Source organism: Centruroides sculpturatus, unplaced genomic scaffold (genome assembly GCF_000671375.1).
Source record: "Centruroides sculpturatus isolate CEXI.00-Female unplaced genomic scaffold, Cexi_2.0 scaffold18, whole genome shotgun sequence".
NCBI lineage: Eukaryota > Metazoa > Arthropoda > Arachnida > Scorpiones > Buthidae > Centruroides > Centruroides sculpturatus.
The window spans coordinates 1,051,638-1,065,196 of NW_019384302.1; the positions used below are offsets into that span (position 1 = coordinate 1,051,638).

Sequence of the window (13,559 nt, forward strand, 5' to 3'; positions counted from 1 at the left end):
CGCCCGGCTCTCGGGCGGGGAAAACTTCCGGACCGACGGAAGAACGGGAAGGTTTCGGGAAGAACGTTCGGGCGCGGTTTTCCATTCGGACGGAAGACACCGAGCTTAAATGGCACGGTGCGAAAAGCGGTCGGCGCGGCGATCTCCGAGTGGATCGATACGGGCAGAAAAATCCTTAATTAACGTTTAGAGGCCGGAATAATTAATAATTCTCCGGCGGCCGACCCCCTTTTCCCGGGAAGGGGCCTCCTTAATCTCCGGTGAGGGGAAAGAAGACGGCGCCGGGGATTTACTTTTCCGCCGATAGGGGGACGAACGCCCGGAATATATATTAAATCGTCGGCACGAGCGCGTTGGCGGTTAACGACTCGTCTGTCCGGCAGATGTCTGGCCCGTGCTTCGTCTGCGACCGTCCCGTCTCCGACCGGGAGAGCGGGGGTCGGTGGCCGGAAGGGTCGGCTGGGGGAGGCGACTTCTACCACCGGCGCTGCCTGGCCTGCGCCGTCTGCGGGCTCCGGCCCGCCGGCGAGGCGGCCCGGCGTTTGGGAAAAGAGGTGTACTGCCGGGCGCACTACGTCGACGTTACCGGTCGCACCACCGGAGCCGAACTGGCCGAGAAGCTGAGGGAGTTCAAGAGGCAGAGTCTGGGTTGCGCCGAGGCCAGGAGGAAGAGTTCCAGCTCCTTGCACTTTCCGCTTCCGGTGCACGCCTGCGCCGGCAGTCCGCACTGTCCCCTCTATCCCCACGGCATCCGACCCGCTCCCGGATATTGGGTGGAGTGCTGCAGGGACGACTCCTCCCGTCCGGAGGAGGGCCCGGTGGGACCCTTCCGACTGACCAGCTACCAGGAAGAGACCTACGCCAAGTACTTCTACGGAACGGAACACTGGAACTACTACACCAACGACGAGTCGCTGGGTCCGGTCGTCCTCAGCCTCAAGCAGGAGGTGGTCGACTCCAGGGACCACTTTAGGTAAATTTCGCCCCCGCCGGACGGACTTTGGCCTCCCTCCTTCTAACCTCCTTCGCCCCCGGCAGGATCCTGATGAGGACCGTCAGTTACAACTTGCACGGCTTGGTTCCCGCTTCCGGTCTCTGCGCCGATCGCTACGATCGGGAAGAGGTGGTGAGGGCCATCGGTCGCCAGGCCGGGCTCAAGCCTCTTCCCAAATTGGGCCGGCTGCAGTCCACCCCGGACGAACTCGTCAAGTTGGACCAGGTAAGCGCCGCGAGGGGGGACGGGGGAGCTTTTCTCGCTGACTCCTTTCGTTGCAGGCTTTCGTCAAGTCCGAGCTGAAGGTGGGAGTCGTCTACGTCAAGGAGGGTCAGGTGACCGAGGAACAGATTCTGGGCAACCGCCGGCACGGTCCTCTGTTCGACGAGTTTCTCCACCTGTTGGGTGACAGAGTGCGTCTGAAAGGTCGGCACCGTTTCTAGTTCCGGTCCGTTTCTCTCCGGCTACTCGTGGTAAATTTGGCTCCAAAAATTTGTTTTCGCGCGTTGGGGACGGATCGGACTTCGTCATCCGGAGCTTCCTTTATCTCTTCCTGGTTTTTCTAATAATTGTGCGGAATTCCCGCTCGTCTCCCGTCAAATATTTTCACAGTCGGAAGTGCGGAAGGCGCCGTCACCGGAGGAGGAGGAAGAAGATGACGTGATTCCCCACGGCCGGGTCGAATCGGCGCTTTATTAATAGGAGTCTTCCTATACAAATAGAAGCGTCCTTCGGAATTCTCTATTTAAAAATTCTTTTCTTTTCTTTCCGCCTCCCGGTTATATCCATTAAATCGGCCTGTTATTTACGTTCCCGTACGGCCGGCGTATTTCGGAAATTGGTCTCCTCGCTACCGGCCTTGGGCGGTTTTTATCCACTCGGTCGCCAGGCGGGCCCCTACTTCCGGCCTCCGGACTGGGCCCGAACCCGAAAAACAATCGGGAAACCCTACCCCCGCCGATCCGTCAGGAACGGCATATTCTTCCATCGCCATCTTTTTGGCAAGTTTTTTCATCGCCAAAGGGAAGGATATTCAACTACGGCGTTTAACCCACTTCGCGAATATAATAAACCCTTTCCTTTGCCACGTAAAAGAACTCGCGTTAAAATCGACAATAATCTCGTTCGTCCGATATAAATGGGACCGAAACGGTGTCGGAAGATTAAAGACTAGAAGTAAAGGAGGTAAACGGATTTTACGACGTGTAATCGAGTGTCGACGACGTTGCAAAAGAGTTAACTATCTATCAAAATATCCCAGCCGACCCTTGTGTTCTCTAGTCGATGGATTCACAGGAAATTTAGTGGGAGACACGGTATATCTGATGAGAAATCGCGCAGTCTTATTTACGGGATAATGTAAGTTTTGAGCATCTCGCCATGATGAGTCTGAGATTTTTAATTCCGTGTCTAATCTAACAAGGAGAGCCTACGGCTTTGGGGTAACGGATTTTGACAATCTTTGGTGTATAAGTAGTACACCATGTGAGTGTACTACCTGTAAAATACTAAAGTGCAATACTCAAATAAAATCAAGAAAATCGAGCTTAAAGTTTTTTAGCACTTTATATATAAATTATACGTACTTCTATTTGAGTGTTCTGTGGTAGAGTGGTAACGAGTCCGATTCATAAGCTTGAGTTCTCGGGTTCGATTCTCGCGTATAATTTTTTTTAATTCATAAATACTTATAATGTATTTATTTATTTACTCATTCATTTCTTATTATTTATTTATTTTAACATATTATATAACTTAAGCCCATAACCCGAGAAAACTCGGGAAAGTTACATAGCGTTACATAAAACGCTGTCCTTAAGGGGAGTTTTTAAATTTTTTTTTTTTTTGAATTTTTGGAATGTTTTTTGTCTCCAAATTTTTTCAAAATTTTTTTCCCGCGCTAAAAAAATTTATCGCGATTTTAATGAGTCTTTGATAAGGCTCGATTAAGGCTTAATTGTTTTTTAATGGGATTTTTTATCAAATTAATTCATCGTTCTAAAGTTCTAGCGCACGGATTTTCCTTCCTTAAAGTTATTTAAAGCTAGTTTCTGATGTCAAAAACGACCTCCGATAGTTTTTTAATTTTTTTAATTAATATATTTTATTATATATAAATTTAATTAATTAGATGGGGTCGGAAATCGCAATTAAAATTTCAATTTTTTAAAAATATTTAAAAATATAGGCCTAGCTAGTAGTCACCCTACTTTAAACCCTTGTCATCCCGAGACGTCTATGAGAATGTCCCGGGAAATCCAACTCCAGCTGTGTTCAAGGTCATCCAGATGTGTAAACAATGACTCATCGGTGTTAAATTTCACAGAAGGGCGAGACAAAGGAAGATAAACATTGAAGCTTTTTTTTCAAAATAAACGCATTTCTTTCGTTTTTTCAGTTTTAAGTATTTTNTTTTTTTTCAGTTTTTAAGTATTTTTTACGTTTAAATAAATTAATCTCAAAAATGTCTATGTCCTTAAGGAGTTAAACAAGTTCTCGTTTAAACATACCTTGCAATTGTAAAAAAGCAGCATTTATTTGTTGTTCTTGGTGTAGACAGAATTTTTGTTTTGAATGTTTTTATCATAAGTATCATTCACGATCTTGTACATCTGACAATGCTACGTAATTATATAATATTGCTTCAATAAATTATATTCGTTTTTATTGGTTATATTTGAGTTTTGCACTTTAATATTTTACTTCACTATGCTGCTTTGATACATCACTGTATAAAGAGTTATCAACAACAGTTTTTTCGTCACAACATGAAGAACTTGCTTCTCTTGACGACATATCCTGGCTGGAAAGTATTGGAATCACGTCAGATTTGACCGTCCCAGTTTTTATTTTATTTTTCAAATCTTTACATTCTGAGACCTCCCGAACACCAAACAAAATGGCAAAAAACTCGGCTCGCCTGTGTATTTCGGTTAATATCTCAGAATAGAGTAAAGGTTAAGTAAAGAAATTTGGCACGGTAGCTTGTGTATAAGGGGCGTCGATGCTATTAAATTTTGGTGGTTAAAGTTCGAGGGGGTGAGGAGATAAAAGGGTATCGCGTGTCATATTTCGACGGCAATGTGATATAACGAAGATTACGCGTTATTAGTAATTACAATATTTCGCAAACTCGTCACTATCCTCAAAATTAAGCCTTATTCCGTTTTATAATAATTATAAAGATTTTTTAATAACAAAATCTCATAACAGATGGCGTCACACGCAATTTTATTTGTTTATTATTGAAAATATAATGTAAAAGTTATTTTTAACAGCCGGGAAAGTTACGCAACCGTATAAAATTTTTATTTATTGTACTACATTTAATGAGAAGTAAGAACTGCTATAAAGTGGTCCCTCGTCGGTGTTTTTACGTAATAAAGCGTAAAATGTATTTACATTTGGTATTGTGACGAAATTATACAATAGTTTTAAGAAAGGGTGCAGAAGACCACACTTATCTTCTCTGTTCCTCTGGCTGCGAAAATAGGGAACTTGCCGAAACGGTGGCGGTTAAACGAATACCGAAAAAATGTTCGGAATGTGGGTCGGCCGATCCGTTTTTAATACGAACGGAGCCAGGGAGTTTCGTGCCCGCGACCGGATTACGCGCCGTACGAAAAGCTGATGGAGGTTATAAAGGTGGATCCGACGCAGGATTCGATCGCTACAAAGGAGGTCTGGACACGGTTCACGATCTGACGGGGACGGAGTCGGTCTACACCCACTGGAGGAATATCGAGATAATGTTCCACGTCTCCACTCTTCTGCCTCACGAAGATCACGATCCTCAGAAGGTGAGTAGTTACTTTTCCGGAATTTTCTCTTAGTCGGACGGAGGGGTGACTAATCAGTCGTTCGCGGCAGCTTCAGAAAAAAAGGCACGTGGGCAACGACATCGTCTGCGTGGTCTTTCTGGAGGCCAGAGACACTAGATTCTCGCCCGCCTGCATCAAGTCGCACTTTCTGCACACCTTCGTAGTGGTCCGCACCGACCCGGAAGACCGCTCGGATCCCACCACCTACCAGGTAACTTTCCCTTTTCTTCCAAACGGGGTGTCCACTTTAACTAAAACTCTACCCCCCTCTCGAGAAGGTGTCCGTCGTTTCCAGAGACGAAGTCAAGTCCTACAAGCCTTATCTTTGGCACCGATCCACTTTTTCCACGGTGAGTATCTCTTCTTTCCGGCTCCCGCCACGCGCTCGCTTTCCACCGATTTCCGGTTCCGGTGTCGGAAAGTGGAGGATTGTTTCCGATCTCCGGGTAGTTTTTTCCGGCGAAATTTCCGCGGTGGATTTAGAAAATTTGGAATAATAATAATAGTAATTTAACTGGAAAGTGGAAAGATAGAAAGAAGAGGCCGAAAAGAGTGGTTTTTCTGGTGGTTTCAGGGTCCCGTCTTCAGGGAATGGCTGCTGACCAAGATAGTAAACGGAGAAAGAGCCAGTTATTCCGCTCCGAAATTCGTTCGAATGCAGGTTAGTCCCGCCAGATCTTGACCTGTTTCGCAAGGGGAGACGATTCCGCCAGTAAACCGGGCGATTTTCCGTTTTAGGATAGGACCAAGACTCAGATCCTGGAGGAGATCGTGGCCAACCTCCACAACCACGCCGAAACGGGACAACTTCCCAAGCCTTACAGGTAATTTCTTCGCGGCCCAACCCAATTCTCATGGCCCCGGCGGATATTTAAACGGATCGAAAGGCCGTGGAAGGTCCTTATTTAGGATAAAGCAGAGGTATTCACCGGGCGTCTTTCGGCAGGAGGGGTTCGTGGAGACCCATAGGACACACCAGGCCTTCCAGTCCTCTGCTGGACAGCGTCAGAGACACCTTCGAAAGTCCGGAGCAGCTGGCTAAAGACTTTGCCAAATCCTTTTGTTCCGACTCCGTTTTCTGCGACGTGGCATTCAACGTGGGACCAGGTACGTATTCCCTATTCCCCATTCTTCCTAACAATTGTGTTAAGTCTGGCTTGCCAATCCTATTGTTTTAATTACGACACTAAAAGTCCGAAACTTTAGGTAAACGCAAGACCAAAATATACGCCGTCAGGGCCATTTTAGGAGTCAGGAGCAGGTAATTATTTCTCTTCTTTTGCCTTTAATTAAAGTGGACCGCCCAAAACATCCGTTGCCGATTTTCAGGGTCTTTCTGGAGATGCTGTACGGATTCAGCACGGGATTCGGCCAAAACACATTGACGATCGATAAGATAACGTTGAACGTTCCCGGCAAATCCAGCAATTTCCTACAGGTAAGGACGACGCCGACCGGAAGAAGAAAGGACACGACCACTCTCTCTCTTTTACCCATCGACAGGTTCCGGAAATGAACGAAGCTCCCAGGACCAAGAGCGCTCCCAGCAGTCCCATGATGATCCGCGCTTTTTCTAGACTGGGAAACTGGAAGAACTGGGGATTGGGCAGTCGCAGCTCCAGCAAAGACCAACTTCTTTCGGAACCGGAAGGGCTGAAGAGGTGGCAGAGCGAATGCAATTGTGAGTATTCTCTCCCGAACATTCGTCCCTTTACATTTAAGCCAGCTTTCTAGCCTAACTGCGCGGGATTGCCCGTTATAAATAACGAAATTACTGACATTACAAACGATAGTATTTCAAATTCGGTCAGCGGGTGTCGGTTTTAGTTTTATTCCTTTATGGCAACGCCTGGGGAAATGCCTCCCGGTCCCTATTTAAATGTTACTAACGTCAAGAAACTCGAAGTGTCCTGACGCCGATCACCATTGACTGCCGGTGTTTCGTAGTTTTATCCATTCGGCCATCGGTGGACTTGGCGGGTGTCGGCCTGTTCTGTTTGAAATTATAATTCCGCAAAAATCGATTGGTTAAATTGGCCCCTTCCGTCTACGCTTTTCGTAAATAAGCACCCACCTCGTCTCGTCACCAGTGGCCCTGTGAATAAAACCAGCAAATGCCAGTCACGTGTCGACACCCGGCCACGTGGACTTTTTCGGGTTTTCTTCTCGTTACTGTCTGTGTTGAAAGAATGAGCATCGATCGTTTAGTTGTGGCAAGTTACTTCCGGTGTTTTCCTCGTTTGTTAAACGTGTGGCCGCCATTAAAAAATATTATGGAAGCTCCGCATTCTGGTATTGGAATACGAGGGGGTTTGTTATAGTAGTAGTTAAACGCTCGATTTTTTACACTTAATGAATACTATAAAAAAATTAACACAATGGAAAAGTCGTTCTGCCATCTGGTGAGAGAAAATAAAATGAGCCAGTGGGCACTTAGCCGTGCAGAAAGGGCCTCTAACATAGGGGTTGCTATTCTTTAATTATGTTGCTAGATTCTGTAATTTAATTGTATTTCTGGTTTGTTTAATTAATGGCATTCGGCGTACGCTCTGAGATCTTATGCTTCACACTTTCCTGTCATTTTTTCATTTTCTTAAACCTTCTCACTTCTATAACTCTTCATCCTTTTCTTCCAAGGCTATACCGACTGGTCATGGCCTCCTCATAATAGTAGACCTAGAGTACCTACAGTAGATACAGTAGGATAGAATATGACTAATATTGCCCTTTTATACCGAAATTAATTTTACATTGTTCTTAAACTTCTATAAATATTGAAGATGTTTCAAAATTTGTTGATGGTGTAACAGTAGTATGATTAGGACGTACAGGAGAAGTAACTTTTGCAGTCTTTATTTGTTTTATAACAGTCGAGGATCTTCCTTTTGGTGGTTTTCTGTGAATGAAAACAAAGAATGGCATTACGCTTTAATTTCTTCTTTCCGTCAAGTCCCACATTCGTGGTTCTAGACGCCTTTAATGCATTCGGTAGAATAACAATACAAAAGTACTGGTATGTAAAAGAATCATTCGTATAATGAATTTTTATATGCATTCTAAATTGTATTAGCTTTACAAATGATATTTTAAATAATCGCATATTACCAAATAAATGGTGCAAATGCTGCCTTTCAATAAGGTCCAAAGTACTAGTGTGCCATTGCATTGTTATTGTACATGATGTATTAAAGAAGTCTTACAATTAAATTCGTTTCGAGCAGGATAACAAACTAATTTTTTAGGTACTATAGTACACGTAAATGTTTAGTTTTATTATAAATAATACTTTTCTATAGCAATATATAGCAAACAGTTTATATATACAGTCGGCCCCCTATAACACTGTTGATTATTCCATTTTATATGAATTCCATGTTGTACGAGTCACTTAGATTTTATAAATACGTGAGCCGTTCACAGCTCGGTACACGTATTTGTAAAATCTAAGTGACTCGTACAACATGGAATTCATATAAAACAGAATAGTCAACAGTGTTATAGGAGAGTCGACTGTATATTTTTTTCGTTTAAATAACAATACATAAGCTGATATCGGATCTACTGTAAACGTCTACGCTAACTATCTATTTGTTTTTCATTTGTTGCCTTATATTAAAGCTTAAATATGAAAGTAAACATAAAAATATAGCAAATTCATGTCTACCTGTTGTCAAATGTGTTCAAATTTCTTTATAAACGACTTTAAAAGAACACTTACCATTCGAAATATACAGAACCACGCTCACTTTTTGTCAGAACACGGCGGATTTTAACCACGTCATACAACTAATCAACAGAAAATTTGACAACCCATTGTCTCTATTCAATCTAGGTACTCTAGTAACATCTAAATAGGAGCCCGTTTTCCTGAAAAAGACATTAGTATGCAAGCGAAATCGAAAAAAGAATTATGAATATAAAGCAGAATAAGAAAACATTTAATGGGAATCACTAATGACATTACACTCGTCTAATGAGTCCACAGTTCTCTCCTCCTCGTTCTCTAATAAATGTAATATTTCGGAATTCATTTTTTTATGTTTATTTATATAAGATGCTGACAAACTGGCTATAAATGAATCCGAGACAATGAGAAGTCTGTTCGGCACGTCTAAATTTGTATCTCTTTGTATTTCTTCGTAAATAGTTCACTATTATATCTGTTATGTTCGTTTCTCGCCTCTCGGGCTTCTTTCGAGTGTTGCCCAATTTTATAAAAGCCGGCAGGTATTGGATACCGTGCGTAGTGTTGGAGGTAAAGGACGTATCTCCCTTGTGTAAGCTTCCTTAATTTAATTTCTTCCATCTTTCTCCTTCCTCAATTTAATTTCTGTGGTCGAACTCGGTTCTTGGCAAATCGACTGAAGTGTTGCACTTTTTGTTTTTTACACTTAGGACCGCAATCATCGAAAGGCTTTGTTGGACGGTCGGATCCGGTGACGGGAGTATTTTAAGTTTTTAGGATTTAGAATTTAAGTTATTGCAGTATAATCTCTACATATATATAAATGAGGATGTTTGTTTGTTCGCTATACACTGCTAGACCGTTCGACCAATTGCTACGAAACTGTGCAGTTACGTTTATACACCTGTAACTTAGAGAATTGCATACATCCCACCCCAAAATATCTATTGGAATTCTGTAAATTAATTAATTTCCATCTACATTTAAAAATGCTGGTTTACATGTAGCGCCATCTATTGGCAAAATAATAAAACTAAATACAATTCTTACAATTAACACATTTAAAATGTGTTAATTGTTCATTTGGTTTGATAAACTCTTGCGTAAGATAACGTTTGTAGTTATATAAATCAGGCACTGTAATAGAAGGGTTAGGAATAAGAAATAAGCTAATAATCTTTAATGTTCTTATTTCTTGTCGGAACAACGCCCGTCTTACCTGCTAGTAATTATATATACGTAGATTTTTCTCAATTATGCTTTAAATATATGCTGCGTGGTACTTTGTCTGTTATAAAACACTTCGCTTGTACGTTTTTTCCTGGGTTTCTTGGTAAAGCGTATAATAATTACTGTATTTACAAAAGTAGTGAAATATTACGGACATTTACGGCATCGTTTAGTAAGAGTATTCTTAATTAGTTTCATAAATAAACAGAGAAATAAAATATCATTTATCTCTGGAAGATTTCCCACGGTAAGTTGTTGTTTCCGGATGGCAGAATCAAACTTATTAAGCTGTTTACACGTAAGAGGTGCGTAGGACGACGACGATTCGAGCACGAATTAAATATTGTATTCAGAGAAACTTCATTTATTATTTTAGTCGACATTACAACGACATTTACTATAACAATTACACCACAAAACACTATTAAAACACGTCATCGGAATTAGGTATGAAGCCGAAACATTATCTTTTAACTGGAAGCGGAAAAAATTTCCCGGAAGTCGTTTTAATAAATACTTCGAATGAAAAAAGAAATTGCCGATAGCTACTGTACAAGTCGACCCCCCTATAACACTGTTGATTGTTCCTTTTTACATGAATTTCATATTGTACGAGTCACTTAGATTTTACAAATATGTGTGCCGGGCTGTGAACGGCTCACGTATTTATAAAATCTAAGTGACTCGTACAACATGGAATTCATATAAAACGGAATAATCAACAGTGTTATAGGGGGGATCGACTGTAATTATCGACATTTATAAAGGCCAACGTCGAGACGACAGAAATTTCATCCCGTGTTTTGGAAGTCGACGGTTTGTCAATACAAGGTTTTCGTAATGTAATATATTTAACCGATAATAAAAACCTACGGTTTTATTTAAAAAATTCTCGTAAGTAATGGGCGACAGTAAGAAGCTTTGTCGTTCTATTTTGGGTGGTGTTTCTTTCATTTATCAGACGACGACACCGCGCTTGCTTAAGCCAGTAAACGTATCACGAAGAATGGTAATCAATCGTAAAGAATGATAAACGTCGCTTCGTATTTTAAGTTTTACCGTAATAAATACACTCTCTGTTCTATTTAAATATAATGTTTCTGACCGTGTTGCTTTTCCAAAATACGCTGTAATATTGATGAAAGACGAAAAAGAAGAACGAACGACGGTCGAAACTATTCCTTGTCTACCGTCCTTCGACCTTTTCTAAATATCTAAGTATTGACCAATTTTTGTGTGTGTGTTTAAAGTAAGTTATCGGACTTACGTCCCTCGGAAAACTCGACCAACAAATACGTGTTTACGCTGTAGTATTTAATAAACTCGCACGTCTTATTACTTCCCTATTGTATAAGTGCTTCCTTCGTTTTCTCTCCGAGTTCGTCTCTTGTAAGTTTTCTTTTAATTCTTCCCGTTATAGGAATTAAACCGGTCGAATCTTTCTTCCCCTTTTCTCTTCTATCGTCGACTAAAGTGATTCTGTTTATTTTTCCTTTCCGAATTTGGCAATATTTGGTTAGAGAAGGAACAAATAGCGTAAAGAGAAATAATACCTTTACTTCTTCTTAAGTGAATTATTGATCGTTTGTATCGAAATTATTAAATATTTTAGGCTTTATTCGAAGTATTTAATTTAATAAAGTCGTAAGAAATGGACGGAAATTTTTATCTATAAAACTGATAAATCGAGAAAGACTTTCATTTTGAATTAGGTAAAGAGAAAACGGATAAAAACGAAGCCACCTCTCCCGTAGTGTCCTTAAGCGTATGCGCGGATGCTCAGAAGATAGATAAAACGAAATTATCTAAAACTGAGGCAAGTACGGTGTCTTTTTTTACGGTTTTCTTTCGACTCCCGACAAAAATTAACACGATTTTTCCAACTCGTAGTTTAATATCATCGAGTTCGACAGTGACACCTTTCGCACCCTCATCGAGTACCTGCACAGCGGATCCTGTCCTCTCACCTGCGATGCCATCCCCGGTCTGATCTGTGCCGCCGAACACTACGATCTTCCGGAGTTACTCCAGGCTTGCTTTCATCATGTCAAACAACACCTGAGAATATCCGTGGTACGACGTTCTTCTTTACGGAAAAAATTCTTTTTAAATCAAATTTTTTTTTTTATAATCGAATCAATAATAAAAGGTTTGCTCCATGTTAAACGCTTTGGAAAATTACTACTGGAGGTACACGGCCGCCACTGAACTGATGACAATGATTCTGCAACACGTGGACCAAAAAGCTTCTCAGCTGTTTTGCAGAAAAGATTTCTTGAGCCTTTCGGAATCCATGCTTCAGACAATCATCAGCCGAAAGCTGAACATCGCCGAAGTTAAGAAATTCGAAATCATGTACGAGTGGGCGCAAAACAAAGTCAAAAACATGAGATGCCCAGGTAAGAAAAGAAGACCTTATAATATATAAAGTCCTATTCTATATTCGCGAAACACCGGTAAAAACTCTCTATTCGGAATTGTTTTATAAGTAAAAAGTCAAGTAATAATTCTTATTGAATGCAGATAAACAGGAACTACAATTCACCATGAATAGATTAATAAGAGACCTGAAACTGAACGAGATATCGCCTGAAGACCTGGTTCAGGTAAGAACCAAATCGTTCACGCCTTTTATCGTATTAACGCCTGAAGCAATTTAGAAGAGGGGAAGGGAAGGAATTTTTAGATAATTAAGAGGGATAAAGAATTTTTCTTTTGGTTTAACAGTACGTTTTACCCACGAAAGTGATTAGCAAAGAGAAAATCCTAGAAACGCTGATGCAGCAGGAAGACTCCGGAATTTATTCCATTCATCCCTCGTACATCGAAAAATGCCAGAATCAAAACTGTGTTCAACCCGACCTGGTTCTGTCGGCCAAAAACTTTCAGGACAAAAGTCAACAATGATTCCGATATTTTTGCAAATCCTGCGGCGATAAAACGTCTTTTAATCCTTCTTAATGATTCCTACTTGTAAACTATCGACGTTATCGCACACGCGACTTTTTAATTTTAGTTTCCGATGAATTATTTAATCTCCGCGACATCCACAGACCAAAGAAAATAAAGAGGAAAAGCAAACGAAGAAAAATCGTCTTTGTTTTCTTTTGCCCTTTTCCACCGATGGATTTCCGAAGGGAGGTAAACCTTCCCTTACTAAATAATGCGAGTTTAATTACTATAGCATCCGGTAACCATTTAAATCCTTCTCCGATTCGGGTAATCCGGGATTAAAAATTGCTATTTGGGACCTTTTTTTGTTTCTTTTTTATTGTTAATTTTCTTCTCCTCGGGACGGTGGAACGGTTAACTTTTTCCGGAATTTTAATTCGGTTATTATTTAAAAATACGGATTAAACGAATAAAAGTCAAATTTAACTTGTACTTTTTTTTAAAGGAAAATTAATTCTTGGGGGAAAAGCGGCTACCGTTATTCCGGTATTATTTTATAAGACGTTATCGGTCATAGAAGGGAAGACGGGGCGACAATTATGCGGAGAAAAGGAGAGAGAAATGTGTTCGCGGCGTAATAAAATGCCAAAGATATAAATTTGCGGAAGAGGAGGGGAATTATGAGCGGTGGGGGGGTGGAGAAATCCCGCCCGGCCTTTCGGGTAAAATTCTTTCCCTCCCCCCTCTCGATTACGTCGATAAAAGGGGAGGGAAATTATTTATCGTCCGACGGCCGTTATATAAAAGGACGACGGAATTTTCACCCCGGAAAAATGCGTTTAATGAAATGCCGGTCGGAAATTACAAATATTTAATGGAAATTAATAATTTAATATAGCTTATATTCGATTACGCACGTCCTTCCGGTTCCGACGTA

General features: G+C 41.3%; 1 protein-coding gene across 1 annotated transcript; it reads left to right on the top strand.

The window, feature by feature from the left end:
• Positions 1-13: 13 nt before the first annotated feature.
• On the top strand, positions 14-12,980 carry LOC111615743. The gene is made up of 17 exons (XM_023357211.1): positions 14-973; positions 1,039-1,219; positions 1,276-1,420; positions 4,655-4,794; positions 4,865-5,026; positions 5,094-5,165; positions 5,390-5,476; positions 5,554-5,639; positions 5,762-5,922; positions 6,022-6,076; positions 6,145-6,253; positions 6,319-6,496; positions 11,443-11,546; positions 11,621-11,803; positions 11,880-12,129; positions 12,254-12,336; positions 12,458-12,980. The coding sequence occupies exons 1-17, from the start codon at positions 384-386 to the stop codon at positions 12,635-12,637; spliced, it is 2,766 nt and encodes a 921-aa protein (XP_023212979.1). The 5' UTR covers positions 14-383; the 3' UTR covers positions 12,638-12,980.
• Positions 12,981-13,559: the final 579 nt, after the last annotated feature.

Coding starts and splice junctions, on each gene's coding strand:
- LOC111615743 (XM_023357211.1), top strand. CDS start 384: ATGTCTGGCCCGTGCTTCGTCTGCGACCGTCCCGTCTCCGACCGGGAG. Junction 1,220..1,275: donor AACTCGTCAAGTTGGACCAG/GTAAGCGCCGCG, acceptor CTTTCGTTGCAG/GCTTTCGTCAAGTCCGAGCT. Junction 12,337..12,457: donor CGCCTGAAGACCTGGTTCAG/GTAAGAACCAAA, acceptor TTGGTTTAACAG/TACGTTTTACCCACGAAAGT.